The sequence below is a fragment of the Maniola jurtina genome, chromosome 7, assembly GCF_905333055.1.
Source record: "Maniola jurtina chromosome 7, ilManJurt1.1, whole genome shotgun sequence".
In the NCBI taxonomy this organism is placed as follows: Eukaryota; Metazoa; Arthropoda; class Insecta; order Lepidoptera; family Nymphalidae; genus Maniola; species Maniola jurtina.
Window position 1 is genome coordinate 7,022,860 of NC_060035.1, and position 27,580 is coordinate 7,050,439.

Consider the following 27,580-nt stretch of genomic DNA (forward strand, 5'->3'; position numbering starts at 1 on the left):
TTAGTTTGAACCATTAATAAATTTTAGCGGGAAAAGCGAGCTGACGAATCAGGTATTATTTCAAATTTTTGAATACAGTAAGGCGCCATCTCTACAGACGAAGACAATTGCGGCGATAGATTCAGTACAAACTCTGTGGGCCAATCTCCATAGGGTGATACTATCGCGGCGATAGTTTGTATCGAATTTTGTCACACGGCGAGACTATCGCCACGATTTTCTCGTTGTTGCTGTTAAAGATATGTAAATTAATTCAATAACGATCAGTAATTATGACTATTAATTCTTTTACTCACTAGTGTCATAATTGGTTTCATAATATTGTGTCTTCTCGCTATCCTCGATGTCGACTACGGTCTCTTTGGTGTTGTCGCCATAGTTGTTGGCGTAAGCTCTCGCTTCCCGTGCCTCTTCTTGGATTAATTTGCGTGTAGCGGCGGCATCCTCTTTAGCATTTGCTAATACTAGCAATGCCTTGAACAATAAAAGAAAACATAGTTAATTTACTTTGTACACAATGATAAAAGATACTATAGTTAATTTAATTTGTACACAATAATGTATATTGTTTAAATAGGTTAGTGTAAGTATTCGGGGTATCTTTCTGAGCGCGAACTCTTCATCAAACTGTTGTGCAGTTTGGCGAAATTTAAACTGTAATGTATGTATTAATTTGGGTATATTACGAATATAAAAATAAAAACAAAGGTAATTAGGTATATCTATGCGAAAGGGTTCGCGCATTTACGAATTTAAGTAGGTAATATTCCTTCAAGTGCCAAAAAAATTTGAACGCATTGCATTGAACGAAAATGTACGACTGAAGTAAAACAAGACGCGCGAGGGATTCCATTTTTAACCCCCGACCCAAAAAGAGGGGTGTTATAAGTTTGACGTGTGTATCTGTGTATCTGTCTGTGGCATCGTAGCGCCTAAACGAATGAACCGATTTTAATTTAGTTTTTTTTGTTTGAAAGGTGGCTTGATATTTTTTTTTTTTTTTTTTTTTTATTTTTTTTTTACAAAATATATACAAATAGAAGCTTAACTAAAACACCGAAAAAACCACAGAGGTTTGTCCTCGGTGCCTAGCTGCAACGAAGGTACATAAGGGTCAATAGGATTAGCACTAATATAAATAATTATAATATAATCTACATAGACATAAAAGACTCAGCCATCTAACTTTGCTAAAAAATATTCTTTTAATTTATACTTAATGTTTTTAATATCTATTTTTTTAATCAGCGTTGGAGGTAGTTCATTTATGAATCGCGGAACCAAGTACGCGGTGGTTCGCTCGCCGTAAGTATTGTTAGCGCGCGTAGTGTGCAGGCGGTTAGCCGTCATCACTCGCGTCTGTACAGGATGTTCTATTTTCCGGAGTATCTTCTCGTTGAAGAACTCCTCCTTTATCAATGAGCATTTAAACTGTTCCTGAACGGGTAATGTTTTACAGTGTTTAAATAGCCCTAGTTCATTGCCGTCGTATTTCGATTTGATGGAACTGGAGACAATAGTTTTTAAAATTCTTAACTGTAACTTATATATATTGTTGAGGTAAGTTTTATAAGTTCGACCGTAGCTACTGAGACCATATTGTACGTAAGTTAGAGCAAATGAGTTATATAGCATTAATTTGGTTTTAAATGGAATCCGTCGATTCAAGATAATTATATTAGCGAGAAATTGCCTTAGTTTGTTACATACATAATCTATGTGCAAACCCCAGTTGAATTTACAGTCAATGGTGAGACCGAGATAGGTATATCGGTCGACTAGCTCAATCGAAGGGCAATTACAACAGTTCAGATTATCACTGTGTAGACAGACATGATCGTGAGCTATAATTTTTTTAAAGGGGAGATATTTTAGATAGGCTGATCTGATGTGAATCAATTTGGTTTTTTTGACATTAAGAACTAAACCCGCATCGTGACACCACATGGTTAGGGTGTTGAAGTCCGTCTGCAATGCATCACAGATCTTATCAGGATCCCGGTCAGCGAAAAGGATGCAAGTATCATCCGCGAATTGGTAGCATGAACAATGCTGGATACAGTTTCTCATGTCATTTACATACGACAAAAAGTGCAACGGGCCAAGGACGGAGCCCTGTGCCGTGCCTTCACTAGCCACACGGGTGTCGCTGTAGGCGTTACCAATCCGTACATTGAATGTACGATTACGGAGATAGTCTGCGCACCAAGCGAGCAATGGACCTCGAACGCCGCATGTTTCTAATTTACTTTGCAGAAGATTATGGTTCAGAGTGTCGAAAGCGCGTGAAAAATCAATAAACAGTGCAAGGACGTGCTTTTTTTGGTTAAGGTATTCATTTACTTGGTCACTGAATTTTGAAAGAAGATCTATTGTTCCCTTTCCCTGCTGAAACCCATATTGATTGTGGTAAATGACTTCATTATTCTTATAAAACGCGTGAATTTGTTCGCAGATAAATTTTTCCACAATTTTATCTACCGACGACAAAAGCGTGATCGGTCGATAGTTAGAAAAGTCATTGCGTTTCCCTTTTTTAAAAACTGGTCGCACACATCCTTTTTTTAGACTGTCTGGGTAAAAGCCGCTTTTGACACTGCTGTTAATAAGATTTGCTATGGCCAAAGAAATCTTGTCACTAGCCGTTTTTATATGGCTGACCTTGATGCCGTCCGCCCCTGGTGCTTTGTTTACATTTAAGTTTTTAATAATCTTAGAAATTTTAGTGCTTGTCGCTTTCTGAAACAAAATGGAGGAGTTTAGGGACTTTCTATATAAATAAGGATCCAGAAGCTTGTTAGTGCAGGTTGGAATTATAGACTTAACAGCCATGTCGAATTCGTTTGCAAAGCCGTCAGCAATGGCCTTACAGGACAACCCTTGTGCTTCGAAGGCTTTTAAAATTGAATCATCTATAGATAACGATACACGACCCATCATCTCATTTATTATTTTATAGATATTTTTAGAGTTGTTAAAGCTGTTATTTATACGTTTAAGGTAATATGAATTTCGCCGGTCATCTAGTACTTTATTAGCTTTATTACGCGATTTTATGTAGTCTAACCTTAGTTTGTCATCATTAGGATTCTTTTTCCACAAGCTGAACAGTTTGTCCCTTCTATCACAAAGATTTATTACGTTACAGTCGATCCACGGAGCCCTAAATTGTTGTTTCCGTTGTTTATGGGTGCAATTTTTACTAGCCGTGACGCAAGCTTTCGCATGAGAATCAGTAATAAATTTAAGAATTTGATTAGGACAATTCATTGAATTAGTTTGCGCCCAGTCAACTTTATTTAGTTCATCAAATAAAACCTCGCGGTCAACGTACGCTTTCGAAACAACCTGTACATTGCTAGGAGTAGGCACGGCGTCGTTTGCGCACGCGAACACAATAGCGCGATGGTCCGCCAGTACGACGTCCAGCGCAGCGGAGTACGGTTGTAATGTGGGGAATCGCGCAAAAATGTGGTCTATACATGATTTTGTTACTCGATTAAGTCTCGGTTCTATTCTAGTGTATGTCGTGATTCCGCACATTAAACCGGCCTCGCTCAATGTGTCCAGATATGAATCTGTGTATGATGATATGTTTTTTAGGTCGAAATTGGTGTCGCCGATAAGAAGAATATTGCTTTTGTGATCGAAGTGTGAAACATACTTATTTAATTCCTTTACAAAGATAATTTTGTTAGTACACGGTGGCCTATAAACTGCACACAGGACTGTGTCCTCATGACCTTGAAGTTTAAGAATCCCTGTAAGGTTTTCAAATGTGTTACTTTTATACAGGACGGGTGTGAATTTTATTGAGTTGTTGGTATAAACAATAATACCGCCCCCTTTCTTATTTATTCGCAGTCTTGGGTGCATGTTATAGCCAGTTATATTATATAAATGAAGGATATTGTCAGAAATTCCAGCTTCCGTGACTATTATAACATCCAATGGAAAACTACAACTGTGGATTACTTGCAACAGTTTTGTAAAATTTTTAATAATGGATCTAATATTGATATGTAGGCATGTAAAGTTGAGTTTACTATGGCTGGGTATATTTCGAAAAAAATGATTAATAGATTTACAATCAAAAATTTCATTAACTTTAGACATGATTTATCGACAAAAATATGAATAATAGGTATATATAGTTATAATAAGAGACGTCGGGTAGGTACGCTTAAAAGATTAAATTGCAGTTTCCCTTAAGACTAGATCAATGTCTTGAAGACAACGAATATAAAAGATTTTACTATTGTTACTTTTCCTAGCACAAACCTTCCCGTCTTTGCACCATACAAATTGAAAAGAGTTGCGCAGTTTTAGTTTAGCATTAAAAAGTAGGGTTTTAACGTATTTAGTTAACGCTTCTCTCACAAACACACGATCGTCGGCCTTTTCTTTAACAACATTAGGCAGCACCTGCGCGACTGTAATACTTTTTTCCTTACTAGCTGTAATCCATTCGTTTCGAGCATTTTTTGTCTTGAGTTGTAGTAGGATGGTGCATGGTTTATCCTTGCCACTAGACAAACGTTGGGTCGACTGTATTACGCCCTTGTCTACGTTTAATTTAGATGCTACCGCGGTGATTACGTTGTCGAGTTCCACGGGAGGAAAGTCAGGCAAACCGGCGATTTCAAGCGATGCTGACAGCGCGTTTTGCTCGTTCTGCCTCGCGCCTTGTTCCAGAACCGCAACGCGAAGCTCCAGGTGTTTGTTTTTGTTAAATAAGTCTTGATTTTTGTTCTCGAGGGTTTTAATTTTAGTATCTTGAGCTTTCATCGAATGTTCCATATTATTGAGCTCGTTCTTCGCTAGTGTGTTCGATCGATATCGAGAGTGTTCTTAGCTATAATCCAAAAAAATTGGTTCAGCCGTTTAAAAGTTATCAGCTCTTTTCTAGTTTTCTTGTAGAAAAGCAAGTTAACTAACCGTTAGGTTCATAATATTATGTCAATTGACAAATGTCAAGGTGTCAAGATGGACGTTGCCCAGATACATAATTATTTATTTGAAAATGATGTTTTGGAAAACTCAGATACTTTGGATCGTAGGCGCGGAATAGTCCAAGAAAATCGGTTCAGCCGTTTGAAAGTTATCAGTTCTTTTCTAGTTACTGTAACCTTCACTTGTCGGGATGTTGAAAATTTTTAATTTACACTTGTTAGAAAATGATTAGCAAAAAGGTTTTGGAGTAAAACTTCTTTCAGTCACATGTTTTATTTGCAATATAATGTGAAATACAGGATATTAAGTTTTTTATGGTATCTTATCAGTACTAAATCAGTAGGTAGAGATAGATCACCTATCTTCGTTTTTGCTAGTGTTCTGGTTATGCCCTGTATATGACATTTAATTCGTTTAAATATTAGAGCATTCTTTGACTTTGGACGCATTCAAAACGAGACACATGAATCAGCTTCAAAATTCAAAAAAAAATTCAAAATATTTATCAATCTTATTCTATTCTAAAATAAATTTAAGTCTGAGCAAACTCAAAATACAATCTATAGACCTCAGCTTATGATATCTAGATTGCGGCCTCAAAACAGCCGATCTGTTTTGCGGCTATTTTCAGTAAAACAATATTATTTGGGCATTCATCAAGCAGCTGAAAAAAGGCTCTGTTGAAACGAAAAGGTAGGAAAATATGCTATTGACACGTAGTTTTTGAGTATCACGATATACCTACCGCAAAAAAAGACTATTCCCATTGTATCCATGGTAAGTTATTCGAATTCCTACATACCGCTCAAAAACAAATACTGACAGGTACTTTGAACCACCATTATGGTGGGCATGTTGGCATACACAGGTATGATTATCAAATAAAATCGATCGTTGAATACAAATAGCCTATTATAATTTTGGAACAGCGTGTTTGCTTATATCATAAACGTATTCTTGTTCAATTCCCATGGCAAAACGTTAAGAGCATACATAATAATTATTCATGTGTCTACTACATAGTATAGTTTCCTACCTACTTCTACAGGTTGCCAACGCTCCGTGGTTTGCTCGCAACGCGGAAATACACCAATATCGGGAGATACCAACAGGGATCGATGAAATCAATCAATATAAAGATAAACATCGGGAGCCATTAGAAAGACACCCCAATTCACTGGCAAACAGCCAATTAACTGCTAAAAAACTGAAGCGGGCAAAATATGTGCTCGATACTGTACAGACTTGAGGGCAGTGGCCCCCCAGTCTGGCAAAGCCACAGACAACACAACAAACCAGCTTTTAGTCTGTCGACTGATTGCAGCTACAAACAACAGAAAAAAACTTCTACAGGTAGGAAAACTTATAACGGTCTAGGAAAAGGCGGGAAGTAGTATTACTGTACAAATCACAGTTTATGCAATAAATACTCATTATATTTTCATAGATACATTCTCTAGGCTGGCTTTTCATCACGGATAAAGAATAAGTAATTGGGAATACTGTTTGTAACCCGACAGATTTACTTACCTACATTTTTATTTATAGCTTAGCTTATTGAAACCTTTTACGCCAGAGCTATGCTATTGATAGATAGATTCTACCCTAGAAAGCATATATTGGTGCGTTATCATAATCCCTTGCTACCCATCTTCGCACTTTCCTGGCGGAATGGCAACCTCAGATTGAAAGATCATTCGTTATTATAGAAAAGTTTAGCAAATTCACTTGTTCTGTGAATATTTTATCAATATTCTGGTGTCGAAATTAGAACTTAACCTATGAATAACCTTATGAAATATATTATCAAGTTATGTGTAATTTGCTCAACGAATTAACATGTGCCACTATGCCGTTAAACAAGGCGTTAAAAATAGAGATGCACTGGGCTTGCGAACTCAACTCAGCACTTGCAACATTAAAGACTAAAGTTATTATTTTATCCTCCATCCCCAAAACTTTTCATCGGATCTTCATCTAAATAATATAAAAGGGAAAGCTCACAGACTGACTGACTGATCTATCACGCACAGCTCAATCTACTGGACGGATCGGGGTGACATTTGGCATACCTACAGAAAGCTTTTATGATGCAAACATCTGCTAAGAAAGAATTTTAGAAAATTTAACCCCTGATGGAGTAAAATGAATGTTTGAAATTCGTAGAGATGAAGTCGCGGACTTAAACTAGAGAAAATAGATAAGTATTTCAAGAATTTGTCAACTGTGCTTACAAAGCTTAAACTCAATTAGATGAACGTATATATATATATATATATATATATATATATATATATATATATGAACATAGATAACGAACAGAATAAGATAATTATGAAGTACCAGATAATTTAATATTGGCATAACACGCGAACATAACATACATGATACACAAATGAGACACATAATTTTATACAAAATGTTAAGGAATTCCTCGTACATATGAAGTTTGCGAAAAACTTATTCTCCGAAGTCTGTTATAACTTTACAAGAAAATTTTTATCAGAGAAGATGTGATAAGTATGTAGGTTTTATATCTGATTTATGGAAGAAATTTCTTATTTCGCACGTGTCGGTAAGTTACCCAATTACGCAGATCTAGGCGCAAAATTTTCAGGTTCGTAAACATTAATGATATAAAGCTACGACATTGCAAATAACATTAGTTTCTGTATGACAAGGTGCTTAGGTAACATTAATTTTTATGCCATTTTAATCATTAACTAGTATTATTTCCTAGATCCTAGACTTATTTCCTAGATTTTTATAGATCCTACGACATATTTTGTAGACTTATTTTATTATTGGATTCTATTGTACCGATTTGACTTTCGTAAGAGCCTTTATTAGTCTACATCGAATAATAAATAAATACAAATACATTGCCTCCCCCTTGGAAAGTTTGAAAAACGCGTGCAGCTTCATTAAACTTCAAGCAAAACAGATATTAGAAGATAATAATATAAAGTTTGGGATGTTATTGCTTTGGTCATTTGGAATTGCTTCTGTTCGCACTTGATAACAATTTCATTTGGGTTGTTTATTTCCAAAAATCCAAATCTTTTGTTTCATGTTTGTTTCCCTTTCTAAAATTGTACCTATTATTGGTAAGCCTTATTGGACAAATTAAACAACTGTATTAGAAGACATACGAGTGATATATTTAAAACTAGAGGATGCCCGCGGCTTCGCCCACGTGGATTTCGGTTCTTTTAAATCCCGTAGGAACTCTTTGTTTTTCCGGCATAAAAAGTAGCCTATGTCCTTCCCCGGGAAGTATCCCAAGTCTGTACCAAATTTCATTAAAATCGGTTTAACGGTTGGGCCGTGAAAACGTAGCAGACAGACAGACAGACACACTTTCGCATTTATAATATTAGTATGGATAAAGTAGTTAATGCCTGCGACTTCATCCGCATTCATTTAAGTTTTAAAAAAATCCCGTGAGAAATATTTGATAAGAAATTGTTTGTGCCCGTCTCCAAGATTCAAGCTATCTCAATCAAAATACTTTTTTTTCTATAGTAAACCAGTTTTTTAATATCTAAAGCCCCTTAGGATAAAAGGCTGACATGTGTTGTGGTAATTAGACTACAGATTTTCAACCCGGTACTAAATGCGCCGTGGTGGTGAAGGCATTCGATTGAATACAATCGTTATAAATTTTATTGGTCACGCTTCATCTTTTATTCTGACCTTGTAAAGTTGTAAGTTGGCACACAATTTCTTTCTGTTTACAAAGCTAACGTTCCACTTTTGTTTGCGCGAATTTGACAAAAACGGATTAGGTACTTGAGTGAATTTCGGTCAGGTCAATCACGAAGAACAGTTTGCTCCATACAAAGGACCCTTTTAAAAGTCGACCCACGCACGGCTTATATTTTAGCAATGTCCATGGTGTCCGTGACCGTAACCTCGGCGCTCGCAAGCCAATCCGCCGCGTTGTATTTCAGGCTCACGTACAAGATAACCATCAAGAAAAATAGTTTTTGATCCGCTAAGAAAAACGTGTAAGCACTTCAAAAAAGGCGTTTGCAATATTAAGAAGGAGATAACATTTCTAGAACATTTTGCAATTCAACTTTGACACGAATTTTATAATAGGTGCCTATTCCCACATAGTTCACTTTAATATAATAATAATCTTTACTAATAAGAGGAAAGACTTGTTTATAATCAATATTGGTTTATACGTCTATTATTATTATAAAAAGGTTTATACTTCTAATATTTCCGGCAAATAATCCCGAGCGTGAATCAAATCTTGTGATTTAGAACACTCTTCACTCTTATGAAGCAAGTACAACAATATAAAGTCTAGAAGCGTTTAATTTACACAATATTCGTCTTTAAATGGCAAATCTTTACTTGGCACAGGACAACGCTGTTTAGCAACATTGCGATATTAAGACGAGTTTCAACAATAGCTTAGGTTCTTTAGTGTACATGCATCTTTTCCTCGAATACGAATTTTATAGTCTGAACAACTTTTCGTGAAATGAAATACTGCCGAAGAGATAAAATCGTTAACTTGTATTCCTCACGAGAAGTAAGAAACTTTATTTACTGCATTACTCACTGAAATCGGGATATATAAGTACACTGGAAGAGGTGTGCCATACATGTGTGGTAGTTATTTTTTATGCCGTTTCGAAGTGCTCCACCGAGCGTACCTATGGGAATTAAAATTGAGACACTTTGTGTCAAATGGTCTTCGTGTTGATACTACGAGAGGTCTCATCAGGGTCTCATCACTAACATTTAGTTCTGTGTATTCTCACATGACGCTTACTGACGCTATCACCGTCAGAACGGTAAAAATCAAGTTGCTTAAAAACAATGCGACAAACGTAAGTTCAGCGTACCTACTTGTGAGATACTAGAGGTCAGTGATTAAACTTCAGTAAAACGATGTCGTAGAATATTAAATAGCTTGAAACAAACATTAATAAAACAACAACTACTAGACGGATACTGTTTTGCATGCAGATAGCTAGCTAGTATGACGTAAATATCCGCTAAGAAACCTTTAAGAGGATAGTCTAGTTGTACATTTTTCCTAATTTTTTTCAGAGTCCTGTAGGCATTTGCTTGCATTTTATGCTTGAAATTTTGTTTCGAGTGATGACGTTTTAATCCTCCCAAACGTTTACAAAATTAGACAATTTTGATCTCATTAGTCACATTAATCTAGGCTCGTACGTTTTTTACATTACATTACATTTTTTAATATTTTAGTTCAGTTACATTAGAAAAAATACTTAAAAAAGGCTTAAGGTCAAAAATATGGATATTTAGACGCTAGAAACTTCATAAGCAAATATTTCTTTAAAATTAAAACATACGAGCATAGTTCTTCATCATATCTACAACTTATCTCTTTCTTGTGACGCGACGTGTTGTAAATAATATGATCATGAAGACTGGAGACCATAAATAGGTCTGGATTTATATCTACCGTTAAAATCATATTATTTATTATCTGGGATGCCCCTGTGTATTGTCATTATTTTAACATTTACCTGTTGTCTAACCTCGGAAATAGCACATCTGCGCGAAGTCAAAGGTGATTTTCTACTGATAAAAATATTAAATACATCATAATATTAATTAATTATTTATATATGTGGTTTTTATATGTAAATATTTCTTTTTGTATGTATTGTTGAATTAGTGTATATTTTAAATCCTAATATAATGTATCAAATGATAATAATAATTAATACATTCAATAAGGTTATAAAATGCCATACTTAAAACATTATTTATTGAATTTTTTAGACATTAAGTAACGAAGCTAACGTTCTGGCCACTATCAAAGCTGTTAAAGCAACTCATTTCCAAGCTTTCTTATTATTTAAATAATTCCTTACACGTCAACACTTTTTTGTGTGTGAACAGATACTTAGAAAAACATATTTTGTTCTATTTGGACGCTTTTTTAACGGACGTTAAAAAAGCTCTCGTGTAAATAATTCGCATTTATACTTAGTTTTAGTTTGGATGAGGTAATAGGTAATTATGCTCATAAAAACTAATTGAGTGATGCCTGTAAACTGATTACGTTTTTCTGTTAATAATTTTCTATGTAAAACTTAAATAAGTACATAGACAAAAACAACGATCAAACCGAAGAAGGCATTTAGAATGGTACCTACCTAGTAATAAAATCAAGGCCATTAAAAACATTTAGGCGTTGTAGATATACGATAATCAAATAGTTAAATTCTGTTCCGCAAAATTTATTTATTGGACCTTCAGAAGATTAGCTAGTTTCGTCATCAATTATTATATTATTGGTTATTTGTGTTAGCGCCTAGAGGTCGACAAAAACGGCATTTTAACACCCCGTAGCTAACTACATTAATGTACTTGGTAATTGTTTACAGGCTTGACTTAAATTCAACTATGCATTAGAATCAACGCTTTACGCCTTATTTACCTTCTCCGTTTTTTTGGGGTTCCGTACCTCAAAAGGAAAAACGGAACCCTTATAGGATCACTTTGTTGTCTGTCTGTCCGTCTGTCGAACCCTATAGGGAATTTCCCGCTGACGTAGGATCATGGGCAGGTAGGTAGCTCTTTTCACAATTAAGGAAAAAATCCGAAAACTGTGAATTTGTGGTTTTAATAAATTCTATCATCATAAAAATTTAAAACTAAAACAAATAATAATTAGTACTTTCAATTTTCAAAATAAGATAATTATACCAAGTGGGGCAGGTATCATATGAAAAGGCTTTACCTGTACATTCTAAATGAGCTTTTTATTTATTTTTATGTATAATAGTTTTTGATTTATCGTGCAAAATGTCTTAAAAAATACCCAAGTATAGAACCCTCGGTGCGCAAGTTTGACTCGCACTTAGCCGATGTGTTGGTATTACTGTGTCCAGTGTTGGAACTCTGAAAAGTTTAGACGTCGAGCAACGAAAACGATAAATGCCAAAAGACATAAAACGGTACGCAGAATGCCAAAGCATAGTGCCAAATCGATATGATATTATTTAAGTTAATAAAAAAACTAAACTATTTAAACTAAATGAAACTATTGAATAATAGAGGTAAGGGGTTCTTTTCTCTTTTTAAGAGAATCCTATAATATAAGAATTTTTTATGTTTAAAAACACTTTGAATTTGGGTTTGGTGTCTCCAAATATTTCAATATTGGCAATTTTCGTTTTTGGCGTTATACTTAGTTACCTCTGATCGCTCTGAGAGCTTTAACCCATAATAAATGTCATTGACCACAAAACTTCACCAAGGACTTTATAACTTAAAAATATCCTACTTAATGAGCTGAACTGACTGAATGAGCTGAACTTTGACTTCCAAGGCGAATATTCACACTGCTGGAATATAATATGTGATCATCAAAAGATTTTTATGAATATGTCTCTTGAACTTTTGACCGACACATTTGGCACTGCGTTTATGATGTACCTACCTACACGCTTTTATAAAGCTTTTAAGAATAAGCTTAAAATATCTCTTTTTTACAACTTATTCGTCATAAAAACTTCTGCAAGCTCACATATAAAGTTAAAACATTTTTGAGGCGACAATGACTATAATATCATCTTTCAAGATAAAAATCTTTATGTGCATTAGGCGGGTTGTCGTTAGCAAGCTTATCTTTTGTGCAAACTTTTTAACATTATTTTATTGCGGTTATGGCAAAGCCTTTGTTTGTTTTAATATGTTATAATTTACTTCAAATATACTTTCAGATTTTCAGCAGAGCAAATTAAGGTTTTCATTCCTTGGATATCGTGGATTTCCGCAAAGTAACACCTGCTTCTATACAATCTTTCAGAGTTATCGAGGTCATTTATTGTACCTATTTCCAGTTTTCAGTTTTGGTCTACATAATAAAGCTGTAAAAACCTATCGAAGTAAGAATAGATAGGAACGCTTGCTGGGAGCCGAAATTAGATTTACTACTTTTTATGCTTATTTCCATCGATGTTTACTTATTTCCATCTCCATGTAAACTGCTCTATATCAAATGTGAGAAAACAGAATTTGCCTTATAAATAATAATAACGTAAAATCCACTTCCTTTGTTAGTTTTAAGTGCATAAACCATTTCAAATTATCGACTAAACTAAAAAAGTACGTCAAATCAATTTTGACGTCACATGCCAGTATTTCACATAAGCTCGCATACTAAGCGCGTGTTTTGAATTTTGATAAAAAGATACTGATTTGACTAGTTTTCAAACACCGGACTGGTTAAACGGATGGGCCGTAAAAAGGTAACGGACAGACACACTGCATTTTATTAACAAAATTGTCATTACTAACAAATAAGCCAAGATAATTTCATCACTGATGTGCAGGTAAACATTCAATAGGTGAATTATTGTGTGTGTCAAGGTGGTAGGTACGGTAGGTGACGGCAGCGCGTTATGTCATGCACTCTCCTATGTTTGGACGGCAATTTAGGCGTTAAGTGCCTATACAAATTGACCAAGGTCGCATGCATCCGGAATTCTCTATGAACACCATAACTTGAACTAGTAAAAGTGAATTAATGTTAATCAATAACTTGGTCAATCACTTTCCGATTCGTCCGTACAAATTATTCCTACTTGTGCACCAATATTATCGAATCAAAATGTTGCATAATATGAGATATAGGTAGTAAGTAGGTATATACAATACCTAGGAAAAAAGAAAGAAGAAAGGAAGTCTACAAAAAAATATGGTAACAACAAAACCTCGCCGGATGGTAGGGGTACATAGCCGACTTAATCAGGGGGCACGGAGTGCCCCCGCCAAGACGAGTATATGTATATTTCTTCGAATGATAGAGGGTTTAGCGCTAGCTCATAAAATCCTTCTCCCAGTCCCTACCTTGTTTCAGCAAATTAGACATAGGTATTACACGTCATGCTTGTTGTTAGCAAATAAGATTCCTTCGCACCCGTTATAATATTGACAGTATGTTAGTTTGTAATGTAATAAGCACGTGTTGAGACATCTTCGAGACTTCGAGGTTGACTGGACTGTACAGTTGTAGACAATTACGGCCGGCATGTTATTTCTTCACAAATCGCAGTAAAATGTTGTCGTATTAAGCACATAAATGCTTAGTTTATAATGGTCGTATAAGCAATTTCGTCTATTTGTATGTAATCCCTATGAAATGTATGTAATCTCTATATCAACAGGAAAAATCTTTTGGGGTGGAAACCACGGGTTTGTGGGGCGAGGATGCTCATCCCGTCTCACGGAGTCCATAGGTGACCTCAGTCAGTATAATAAATAAATAATAATTAATTAGTCTGCCCATTCAAGGAACTAATGCAGCCGGCGATTTGGGCACTGGTCTTGATGATATTTTTGATTTGTAATTTTTATACTTACATATTTAAAAAATTAATACCTTTCATTTACTTACTTTTAATAAATTTTACTACACAGATTATCTAGGAATTTTGTACATTACCTAGAAAACGTAAGTGTGTATTAAACATTGTATACCTACTGGATTTAATATAAATTAATAAGTATACATTCATATGTACGTAATATTTCCGATAATATTCATACTAATATTATAAATGCGAAAGAGTATCTGTCTGTAAGCTTTTCACGACCTTTCCGATAATCTGATTTTGGGTACAACGAGTTATCTTACATCCCAGAGACGGACATAATTATCTAGGTAGGTACAGGTCCCCATGGGATTTTTTGAATACATGCGAATAAAGGCGTAGGCGTCATCTAGATTTTAATAACTTAGTCTATCGTAGAAGAGGCTTTTGAGTATTTTTCCTAGTTAATTAATAGTGATAATTAATAAGTATATTTCTTAATATGAGATGCCTACCTACTTTTTATCCTTGTTTAGTAATTAGGATTTCTTTTGTCCATACTAATACCTACATATTACTATGAATCCAAAAGTGTGTTTCTGTCTGTCTGACACTTAAGCGATTTTAACAAAATGTACAGCCTTTATAGCTAGCTTTGAACCCAAAGACGTATTAAGCACACGGGCTTTTTTATTCTGAAAAATTACTGGGATAGTAGTTCACACGAAATTTTTAAAACCTAAATCATCATCATTTAGAAATACCTAGATAAAGAATCGAAATTTCATAACAACCAGACTGTGAGCTAAGAATCGCCGTGAGAATTGAAAAGATTGCCTAAGCAAAGCTCGCGAAAGTTTTATGTAAGTACGCGAAATAGATCGAACTAGAAAAACGCAGATCGGTTGGAAATCTAGATACTCGTAACAATAAATCATTTTAATGTAATACTATAATAGAATGGTTAACTCAAAAGATTTGTGGCATTATCTGATCTGGCCTGATCAACCTACCTATATCTACAGCGAATTCTTTTGTGGTACTGTCGTCATTGTTAACTGTAAACTGATATAAATCATACTAAAATGTTGTAATTTTGTATGACAAAAACAGAGAGTGCCTTCTTGGTTAAATTAATTTGTATGTCTGTATCTTTAAAAAATGGATGGTATATTATAACTTATGAGTAATTTTTTATTTATTTAATTTTATTTGAAAGGCTTACAAGAAGTATAAAATAAGATTAGTACTTAAGTACTAAATTATAGCTAATGACAAGTTTTTATCCGACTGCGGCAAAATCAAAAGGAAGGGTTATGATTTTAGCAGTCTGTATGTATGTACTGTATATTATGTATGTTTGTATCCAGATTCTGTGTGTTCCACCGTAGGGCCGATTTTGATTAATGAGGTGTCAATTGATTTGTTGTAAAGGCCCGGGTGACAAAGGCTACATTTTATTTAAAAAAAATAAAAAGGATGACCTACAACGGATGTTACATCAAAAAAGTAGGGGTCTCCAAAAACTTTTTTTGCTTTTGTACGAGTGGGATGTCAAATGAAAGAGAAAGAAATTCTGAGTTCATAAAATATAAATCTTGGATATAAATCTACTACAACATTAAAATATACCAAGCGACAGAAAAACAATTTTACTATAATATTTCAGCGTTTATTAAGACGATTGCAGTTTTAGTTTTGAACTTTATCTTGTATTTACTACAGGTGCAGCTTTTTGTAGGTAAGTAGCGTCGACATCTTTTCATACAAGAATGCCCCCCATATAAACTTGTTTCTTCTGATAATAATGCATTAGTCAATAAGATGAAACCGTGGTCCAGCCATATTACGTCGTCTTCACAAAAAATAACATTTTAATTCTCTATGCGACTTTTTTCTTCAAATCGTATTTTAGTGGTTATGTCATCATCAAAAACAATATGAATAAAGTTTATCTATTCTGATTCTATGAATTTTAAATTTAAATTAAGTCTCGAACTGTTGGACATAGAATTCTGTTCGAAAGAATTAATTAAAATTTTATATATTATATTATATATTATTATCTTATGTTTTATATATCATTTCATATTATATTAAAATTTTATGTTTTTCAAAAAAGGAGGAGGTTTTCAATTCAACTCGAAGGTAACCTACTTAATTATTTTTTGGCGCTATTACTCCGTAGCTGCATCAAATCTGAACCGATTTCAATAGGTTTTTATTTATTTATTAAAAAGTCATGATATTGTCCTTGTCCCGCTCGATTGCCTTTGCTCAAACCTCATCCCTAGATACAAATCCGCGGAATATAATATGCGGAAAGGCTGTCATCGTGGTAGTAGTAACAGGTAATCAAATAAGTTCGCTTGTATGGAGTTTCGGGGGTGCGGTAATATTGCAGAAAATTAGACGTTTAGCCATGAATACGAAAGGTCGGATAAAGACCTTTGATCCAAAATATCTCACCAAACAACAGCTAATTACTCACTGTCAGTACAATATTGTATCTTGCTGTAAAGTATAAGGATGAAGATATTTTACTACTTTACTAGCACTACAAAGTTAAGATTGTTATTATAGGTATTAGGTATTTTTAGTTAAGGGCTACAAGGTACGTCTAACAAATTAAGTTATGTTGTTTCCTAACTCATAAGTTTAGTGCTTTATTTGAAAGGCCCTATTCTTACTAGTATCACTTGAATCTTGATGCTCGGTCTGTCAAAGGTGAGCCGGTCGTATCCTCAACCTTTAAAGTAATCTAATCATATTAACTAACGGGTGCAAAAATTAATATAGCTTTGTTGCTGACTGTACAACCGGATCGATCAGAATGTATCGATTGTAGGTACATATTCAAAAATAGAGGTGATTCACATCCAAGATGTGACTTTATCCTAATGGATATTACCATTATTTAAATGTTAAAATAGATCAATATGCTTCATTTATTTTCTTTAATTCAACAAGGATGCTCTCTACTCCTAGAAACGTAACTATGTAAAGTATATTTTTTAGAAAGAATTACAGAATAGAAGTGAATTTTAGAACTACTGGTCGTGAACTTACCTACCCATGTTATGATGTGACTAGTATTTCAGTTTTTCCTCTTCAGCTTAAGCTACAGGAATTAGTGCGACAATAGTGGAATGGGTGGGGTATGAACTATTTGTGAACTCTCGAATTTTAGCTAGAACATTGGGTGTACATGAAGCAACTGCCACTCTTCAATTAACCTTAAAACTTAAAAACACTAGTTAATAAGCTATTGTTAACGCTATGAGAATAAGATATTTCATAACAATATCCGCATAATATTAAAGTTAAGTAGATTGCAAAGGCATTCGCAACTTACCAATATGTAGGGGAAAAAATATTAATATTTTATGTGTCGCTTATTCGAAAGTCGGTTAGGTAATGGCGATTTATAACCATGCCCATATTGATAATATTAACTATTGTAATGTAACATAAATGAGTGTCCCGGACTCTTAAGCTTATCGGAATCTTAATTGTGATGTTATTACCCGGATTGTCCATTGTCAAGATCAGTTATGGAAGATTTTACTTTTGTTCCGCCCACCGACTCTGCCACTTTGATGAAATGATTGACAGTACAATGGGCAAACTTAACTTGAGCCTCGACAACTGTCACGTTCAGACGGACATACACACAGACCAGACGGAGTCAATGCCCTGTTATGTTCATCTTCCTTGCATCATTTACACTCATAACAGGTTGCAATATTAATATAGGGTCGATAAGAGAGATTAAACATTGCACAATGCATTACATTATTATTTTTGTCGGTATTGATGTTTATCATATTGATTGTCGTAATAACTTATACTTCGAAATTAATTTTGAAAAAAGGGACCATTACGTAATAATATACTCTTCTTCTATAAAAATGATGAAATACAGACCATTTCTAACAAATGCAACATTAAAAAGAAACACAGGAAAACTGACGCTTAGGTAGGTATGCCTAATTATAATGTTAACTTTGTATCTACTTGTCTAACCCACTTCTAACATAGACAAGTCTTTTATTTAACATGCACGACTGATGTGTTAAGAATTAAATCTTCTATTGTTCATCCGATGTGCATTTTTTAAAACAAAACTTGAATTGACGGACGTCTGAAAGTAACTACATAAAATATGTGTTAACTTTGCCTCTTTTTTATGCTAAAAATGAAAATCTAATCCAAATTTATTTTTAATTAGAAATAGACTTTCATTTATTGCCAAATATAATAAATACAAAATAATAGGTGATAGGTACAACAGTCTCAAGACACGTATTATTATGGTACCTACTAGTTGACCCATCCCACTTCGCACCGGTGGGCTTACCTATTCCTTTAATTTACACTTGTAAATTAAAAATTTATAACACCCCCGACAAGTGAAGTTTACAGTAACTAGAAAAGAGCTGATAACTTTCAAAGGGCTGAATCGATTTTCTTGCATTATAGCTAAGAACCTCTCGATCAAGCCACCCTTCAAAAAAAACTGAATTAAAATCGGTTCATTAGTTTAGGAGCTACGATGCCACAGACAGATACACAGATACACACGTTAAACTTATAACACCCCTCTTTTTGGGTCGGGGGTTAATAAGTATACCTGCTAGGTATATTACAATATACATAAAACTTCATGTTAGAATGTTCTGATTACGAAAACGAGAACAAGCCGCTTATTAGATACCTAGGTTTTGAATGAAAATGAAACCCGTATCGAATTGCACTGAGCAATTTTTTTTTTACCGAAATTGAACCTCTCACTAAGTCTTGTCTAAAACCGAATTGGTAAAATAGAGTTACGGCTTTAGACTACGAATTTAGATACTCCTAGATTAATCTGAAAACTCGTTATGCGGAAGCCGAAGTTTTGAGGTTTGCCTAAGCCAATTGCAATATGCCGGAATTTTGGAATTGGACTATAACATACAAACTATATATTACATTCGTAAATATTTGTTGAGGCTTCAGTTATCAACGGTTCAGCCAGTAAGTGTCTATTATTATCCACATCTTATTTACAACTTACAACTTAGTAACAACTTAGTAGGTACCTAATGAGTCAGACTGCGTCACAGAATTGATTGTGTTGACTAGACCAGCTAATCGGTTAACGGATATCTTTTTCTTCTTTACTGAAACAACGTGTATGAATAGGTACCTACCTACCCATCGTAAAACTGAGCTATTACTATTGAGTTACATTGCATGTACCTACTTCGGACGGTTATGATAATGTTGGCTTGTATGTCTTTTCGTTCGTACGGTTATTCACTATTGTCTTCGAGTCATTGATACCTTTTTTTAGTCAGCCAATTGTAGGTAACATTTTTTACTCTACGAGAAATTATACTAGTTGTGGGTAAGCTGTTACTACTACCTATTTGTTACTTTTTGTTTTTTTTACCGTATAGGTTATGTAATTTATTGTCTAAACTCTTCATCATTTTTTTAGGTTTTTTGAAAGCTAGCAATAGTTCATAGCATGGATGCTTATTGCATTCTTACCTACTTGTTTCCACGATATTGGATATTAGATATAGTTCCAAGTTGGAAGTGTACCTATCTTATATCCAATATCGCCTTACTCTTATCTAAATTAAAGGTTGGAAGTTCCAACCTTTAATTTAGATAAGAGTAAGGCGAATAATTAAAGGTTGGAAGTTCCAACCTTTAATTTAGATAAGATTATAAGTATACCTACTTGCCTATGTTTTATTATTCATTGAGGCACCTAACTTTTGCGCCAATAAAATGTTTCCCATGCGCTTCTAATTCTTCATAGAATTCAATTATATACTTCAAATTCATTTCAAGGTAATTTATACATACCTACCTCGATATGAAAAGGTAATATGTATATTACCTTTTATCCTGTAGGACATTCATATATTATGTATGTAACAGAAAGAATATTTTGAGTAGTAGAGCTATACTTGAAATATACAATAGGTAAATAAATATAATTCCCTAGTCCGACAGGGTCAAGTTGTTATTATTAAATTTTGTCCACGGCTTTGCTTTCGTGGCCTCTAAGTACCTACTGTTATTTTTTATACTGTAATTATATAATATTTTTTATACTGTAATGGGATTACAGAGACGGATAGATAACGACTTATGGCATAAAAATACATAACATTAAACGCTGTGTTCGAAATATATTTTTATGGTTCATTCACGATATCGTGTATCAATATCATTAAAAAAGGTTTTTACTTTGTAACGTTAAAGATACTTACAGAGATTTTCGTTTTCTTTCACATCGAAATAAAAATAATTGATTTCGATTTCCATAACTTTAGCTGGAATTGATAACAAAAATGTAAATTGGGTTAAAATTAACTCCTTAATTCAGAAAGCGTAGGATGCGATTCTGCCTAAAATGGTATCGATCCAATTTAAATAATTCGGATGTAGTTTATAACGGTCAAAATTAAATTGCCATTCAGAGGTCATTCAACTTTAGATATAATCCATACTAATATCACATAGGTAGTCATAAATGGGATATTTGTTTATCTGTCTGTCAGTTTTTCACGGCTCATTTGTTTAATCGATTTCAACGGGTACAGAAATGCTTGCATTCCAGGGAGTAGAGACGGACATAGGTTACTATTTGCCTCAGTAAATCAAAGACTTCTTTTAATTTTAGGTTTTTAAAACCTTAATCCACGCGGACGAAATCGCACGCATCATTTAGTAGCTGTACCTACCAATAAAGTTTTCTATGCGCTAGTTATTATAAATTCTATTACGTATGTACTAGTTATTAGGAGAAGTAGGATGTTGAAGATCTCGTGAAGTAGTTATCAATGGGCTCTCTCTATGATTACGAGTTCTTTACAGCTAATCGGCTATGAGCTTGTAGGATGAATTATATTGTTAAAGAGGGATTATCTTGAGCGGGATCTCAATAATAATAAATACATGTTAAATCGTTTAAAAGTAAACACTGCATCCAAATTCCGTACAAATAACAAGTTACTCATTAGATGAGTAGTTTTGGATATTAGCTCCTACGTAGGTACCTACATCCAAACTTACAAACTTTACTTCTTTTAGAATAACATTAGCCGTGTTCCTAGTTTTGCCAAACTGGCTACCTTTTTGACTTTAAAAATCTGATTTTTAAATTATTTAACGAATTAATAAGATAATTTCATCATACCAAACGATTTGATCCGTGAAAATATTTACCATAATTATGAAATGGCAAAATATTGGCACTTACCTACTTAAATTAAGCATGTCTGTATTGGAAATGTTTTCGTGTTTTTATGTAAAAAACCGGCTACACTTGTGTCGCGATTACCTATCTAGTTTGTCCGACTAGTTTGGAAGCTATCATCGCTAGTCTCATATTGTTATGAGCTCATAAGCAAAGTATTCCAGATGGATTCCAATTCTAAGATACTTCAATTGGAGACTGGATCAGGTAGGCAACTTCCGGAAAGTTATTAAACAGAAGTTTGAACGTTTTTATAAATGGATAAGCCAGAATATATTTAATACCTAATAATAATTAAAACAATAATCGTTTTATTATGGGTGGGTCAGAAACTAGTTAGCTGATAGCCGGTTTTGTATTGTAATATTTGAATGAATTACTTTAAAACCATACAAGGCGAATTCTACCAACAACATAGGTACCTATTAGGTATATCAGTTAGTATAACGTATGATTTTTAAACAATATAATATGACTAAATTGAAGTAATGATTTTAATATTTTAATATACACATATAAATCAAAAATCTTAAAACTTATTAAGTACCTAAATACCTAAATAAATTAAAAATATAATGAATGATTTACATTCCGAAAAGACACAATGAATGAGGGAAGAGGCACATTATGTGCCCCACAAAAATCACTAAAGATAACAAAATATAAAATGCAAGACAAAGTAGGGTACCTATGTACCTAAGTATAGGCGGGTACAATTACATTATATTGAATTCACAAGATCATTACAAAAAAAGTAGATTACTAAAACTAAGATTAGTTATAAGATTAAATATAATATCTAGAACTTATTTTAAGGTAAATGCAAATTAAAATTAAAAAAACATATCCCATATTATAGTTTGATAATACTTATAATTTGATATACCTAGTAACCCGTTGACCTATGAACAATCACAATTATTCAAATTGGTTAATAACTATCGTTGATTTTTAAATTAACACAATGTGTTCGAATATACCGAATTTATAATTTAATATTAAAATAATTTATCTAATATTAATCATGATATAGTCACTTCAAGGAGATATTGTGTTTTTTAACTTCCTAAAATATATTTATTTACGTATCGTTTTGTTTAAATATATTTGAATGAGTTAAGCAATCCAGATGGACAAAACTTATTGTAGTTAAAACAGTGAAGACTTATTGAGCTTGAGGTGGTTTGAGTGAGTGTGCGCTACTAGCGACATACCTAGCCAACACAGTAGTTCAGAATACATAATAGTTATATATAGAATAAATAGTTGAAAATAGCATATAATCATTGAATAATTTGAAGAGTTTGTGAACATTAAAAAAAAATGTAAATAATGGCAGTGAAGAGAACAGAACAGTTATACAAATAGGTAGTTGTAGATTATGCGTATGCTGTTTTAGCTTCTAATAACTTTAGCATTTATCATGTTACTCAAAAATACTTACTTGCGCATTGTACTTAAATCAAGCATATAAAATATATAAGAAAAATAACTAGCGATGTGCGAATACATTTAACAATTAACAAGCAATGTAACTTTTAGTACCTACTCGTACCTAACTTATTAAAAGCACATCAGTGATTAAAGATAAATAGGATATACATATAATATAATATGTGCTTTATGCCATTTTGCTATTTGTATTGTATTCATAGGCATTTTATGGTCGAAGTAAAGGATTTTTATTTATTTATTTATTTAAAAGTTCTTCGAGCTATGACCTACGTCAGAATCTGAAGTATCTGTAGAATAATATTCTAATAATGTGACTTAGGTACCTAATTATTAACTTAATTTTTAAACAAAGAATGTAGCAAAGTATCAATAACCTCATAAAAAACGTCTATTACTCGTATTTTCTCAAGAGTCCTTTTATAAGAATAATAATATTAATTGTCAAATTATGCTAACGCGATGCCGCTATGTCCAAAGTATGCGGGTGAGATAGCAGGTGACATGGTCATTGTTTGCATTCCTTATGGTGGTGTCGACCAGCACATAAAAGCCACACCCTAGGTCTTATTACTAAGCGAACAACATCAAAGACGTTTTAATGATCAGAGTTCCATAGTGTACCTAAAGCCTATCTGCAACATCAGGTCACGGCACTGACCTCTACTAATATAAGTAGGTACGCTGGATCTACAATTGCCGACCTGTTTTTGAAGTAACTTGATTTTGCCATTTTGGCGCTGATAGCCGCAGTGAGCGTCATGTGAGCGTACCTACTAGGAACTAAATGTTAGTTATGATGAGACATCGGTCTATATAGTATAAACATTTGATACAAAGTGTCAATTTTAATTCCTGTATTTTCCCTACGTCGATTCGAAGGGCTCTACCAGGCGTACCGCTTCAATTAATACAGGTACAAGCACGGCGCTTCCAAACTCAATGGGTACGAGTATATTTTCCCTACGTCTTTAATTTTATGGATATGCATTAAAAGAAATTTCCAGAGATAGAGATTATTCAAGCTATTTTCGGACGTTGAGTAATACATTTTTTTGCATATTAGTGATTGTGGGTTGACTTGATTTATTATGGGTGGTGTGTGCGGAGTTTGCATATCTCTTATTTTATTGCAGCTTACAAAAAATACCTACAAACAGAATGTTTTATTTTAAAAACCCAGCAAGTTTCTCAAAATGGTAGGTACGGAATATAATTGTCATTTTTGCTTTTATAAAGGATGTAGGAGAACCAGAGTGACCGACATGGCTCAGCGAATTAGCCAGCTGAAGTGGTAGTGGGCAGGCCACATCTGCCGCGGAACCGATGACCGCAGGGCCGACGTGTTCTGGATTAAAGACCGTGTATCGGCAAGCGCAATGTGGTATGACCTCTAACCCGCTGGTCTGACCTTAAGAAGGTAGCGGGAAGTGGGTGCATGAGGAAGGCGGAGGATCATGTGTGGTGGTGCGCTCTTGGGAAGGCCCATGTCCAGCAGGGGATGCAAACAGTCTGATCGATTGATTGACTCTAAGAAGACACATTATGACAGGATCTTCAAAGAAAAGAAATTTAATACAGCCATTTTTACTCCAAAACACGTCGAAAAACTATTAGTAAGTCTACGTATTTCATAATACATTTATGTAAAATTAATACCAATTTTATTGTTTAATAAATTCTTTTATATTTTTGAGCATTTCTATTTCGTCAAGCATGTTAAATTAAAAAAAAAAAAAAAAAACAATAACTTTGGGGTAGGCCACGTCGCCCTTACCCCCATGGCCGCTTTAGGCGGCCGCTCGGGCAAAACGCTTTTTTACAAGTTGCCGTAATTTAGACATTTGCATGCTTAGGTATATTTCAATTTGCAAAAAAAGGAATTTCACATAACAAAAACCCAGCAATATAAAATTATTTTCCATCGTTTGACAGGTTAAAAAAAAAGTTAAAGTAGCCACTTTGAGCACACCTTTGACCAACTTTTATGAATGTAAGTAACTTGAAAAATGATTGAATGAACAATGGTGAACTTTCACCCCCTTTTTAACCACCTTAGGGGTAGAATTTCCGTAAATCCATTTAGGAATATACTGACAAAAATGTGCGTTGATAGATCAATCAGTTAGTCCTGATAAGTCTTTTTATACGTATAGACAAGAGCCCGCTCGCGGCTTTGCTCGGCGAAAATATTATAATTATTTAGATTGGTAGAACTTCGGCTTGTATACGTCCTGAGAAGCCGGCGCGGCGGCCCCATCTTTACCTGAGTCTTTCTCTCACACATGACAATTTGTGTATCTACAAATAAGTATATGTAAGTATAGGTAAACGTATGAATTAAGTAAGCTACCGATGTGTTCATGACTCAGACATCATTAATATCTCGGAAAAAGGTCAAGGCTTCGTTAGAAAATACCACATTTTTACATCGAGGAATCCGAATATCACATGTCATCGTTTTATTATCCCTTATCGATTAATTTATTAAAATTATTTAAATTAAAATTATTTATTATTAAAATCATTTAAATATATGTACTTCATTCATACTATACACAATATATTGATCTTATCCATATTCTTTGCATTATCGTAATAAGAAAATCTTTATCTAACTCAGGTAACCTAATTATTGATTTGTTTTCAGATACTAAGAAAGTTTGAAATAACTTGCAAGTGAAGCTCCGTCCTTAAGCATTTTTATCTTTTAAGTTATGCTTAAAAGATTTAATTACAAATGATAGTACATACACTGTATTCCAGGCTTAAAGAACATTTATTTTAATATTGTTTTATTGGAATGTATAGGTATTATACTTTCTTTTTTCTGCGACTTCCGAGTCAGCGTGTTATAACTTATAGCTTCAAGCACTCGGGGTAAATAGCTATATATCAATGAAACAATTTTCAGAATAGATAAACTCCCTACATCCTAACTAACAAAATTAATCTCTTTATAATATAAGCGTAGATTAGATATGCTAGCTTTCCGCCACTTTGTCTGCGTGACATAACTTAAAACACTCAAAGAGGAAATGCATCTGTCTACCTATAAGTGAAAGAAGTTCCTGAGATAACCTCCAACATTCAAACAGGCAAAAGTTGCCGCTTCATAATATTGATATAGATAAAAAATTGAGATTTATCTTAAATGATAAAATTGTTCTTATGATAATTTAACCCCTATTAATAATTTAAACTATTAATTATTGTAAAGTATATAATTGAACTCATTGAGACTTACCAAGAGATAATATAAAATTCCCGGCGCCATGGCACGGGATGGCCAATGGCCTCACCGCGTGGAGTCCCGCTCCAGTTATCACACTATAAAGCCCGTACACACAGCCGAGCTAAGCTGTGATCGTGCTAAAAATCGCTAACATGCCCCGCTCGCCGGCGAACCTCTTTTAATACTAAATTGTGCAAACTCGAAGATGCGCCTCTTATATTACCTCTTACGTTAACGTTGAATACCGCAACATATTTGGCATATAGGAGTTATTGTCCATGTGTGGGTGTATTTTGGCGATGAAGCCTGCGTGTGCGACGGTGACAAGAGGACATGTCTATGTGTGTGTCAAACGCTATCAGTGTCCTTATTTTTTCTATCAAAAGTTAGTCTTAACCATAGACCTACGATTTTTCGCTTTACTAAATTTATGGTCTTAACTCTTGTTTACATTATCCATTAATTTTTATTTATTTGAATTTTATTTAGATTAAATTAATTGAATATAAATCGTAGGGTAGGTTAGGTATTTTTTACGAAGAGAAAGTAACTGTTTTCTAGTTTTGAGCTGGATATGCCGATAAAATTTTAAGATAAACAAAATTATTATATTATTTTAAATTAAAAAAAAAACGTTCTAATAATAATATGAGTCCCACATGGGACCAATTGTAAGTAATAAAATAAGTAGAACTTCTACATTATTTTTTAGAAACTTATCAAAATAGATTACAGCTTTGAGCTTAGTTAGACCTATCCTGTAAATATCTCGGCGCATACTTGATCGATTACGTAATTAAAGCTTTTGATAATAATAATTGTTTTATACCTTCGCATCCATAATACTGAAATGTGTTAATAGTTTTGATCCAATAAAAGCAAATAGTCTTGTTCATCTAAGTACTCATCATCATCACCATCAACCTTTCGCCGGCTCACTACTGACCAGGAGTCTCAGAATGAGAACGGTTTTGGCCATAATCAACCACGCTGGCCAAGTGCGGATCGGCAGACTCTACACACCTTTGGGCTCTTTATGAAGAACTCTCTGGCATGCAGCTTTCACTGTTAACGCAAGTGACATTTATTTCTTAAAATGCATACTTAGATGTAACTCCGAAAAGTTACTCCCGGCCACGCACCTCTAGTGCGTGGCCGGGATCGAATCCCCGACCCCCCTAATAGGAGGCGGACGTCTTAACCACTAGGCTTTCACGGCTTATCTAATTCTCATCTAAGTATAGGTAACTATTATTTATTAGGAGTACCTAGCAATATTAATGAGTATTTTACATAAAAATGACTGCCAAGCTTTTGGTATAGATAAGCGTGCTTACAAACGGGCGGAATCTCGCG

At 34.0% G+C, this 27,580-nt stretch overlaps 1 protein-coding gene and 1 long non-coding RNA gene across 7 annotated transcripts in view; one reads left to right on the plus strand and one right to left on the minus strand.

The window, feature by feature from the left end:
* LOC123867222 (collagen alpha-2(IV) chain-like) overlaps nt 1-26,393 on the minus strand; it is a 45,479-nt gene extending 19,086 nt beyond the window's left edge. For all 6 annotated transcript variants that reach the window (XM_045909162.1, XM_045909160.1, XM_045909161.1 and 3 more), the window contains exons 1-2: nt 26,237-26,393; nt 297-474 (exon numbers count right to left, since the gene is read on the minus strand). In XM_045909162.1, coding sequence (XP_045765118.1) covers nt 297-474; nt 26,237-26,266 — 208 coding nt within the window. In that variant the 5' untranslated portion in view covers nt 26,267-26,393. The remainder of the gene's footprint in view (nt 1-296; nt 475-26,236) is intronic.
* On the plus strand, nt 126-23,362 carry LOC123867258. The gene is made up of 3 exons (XR_006796368.1): nt 126-223; nt 15,390-15,392; nt 23,352-23,362. It is a non-coding gene; the product is annotated as an uncharacterized LOC123867258 (long non-coding RNA).
* Nucleotides 26,394-27,580: the final 1,187 nt, after the last annotated feature.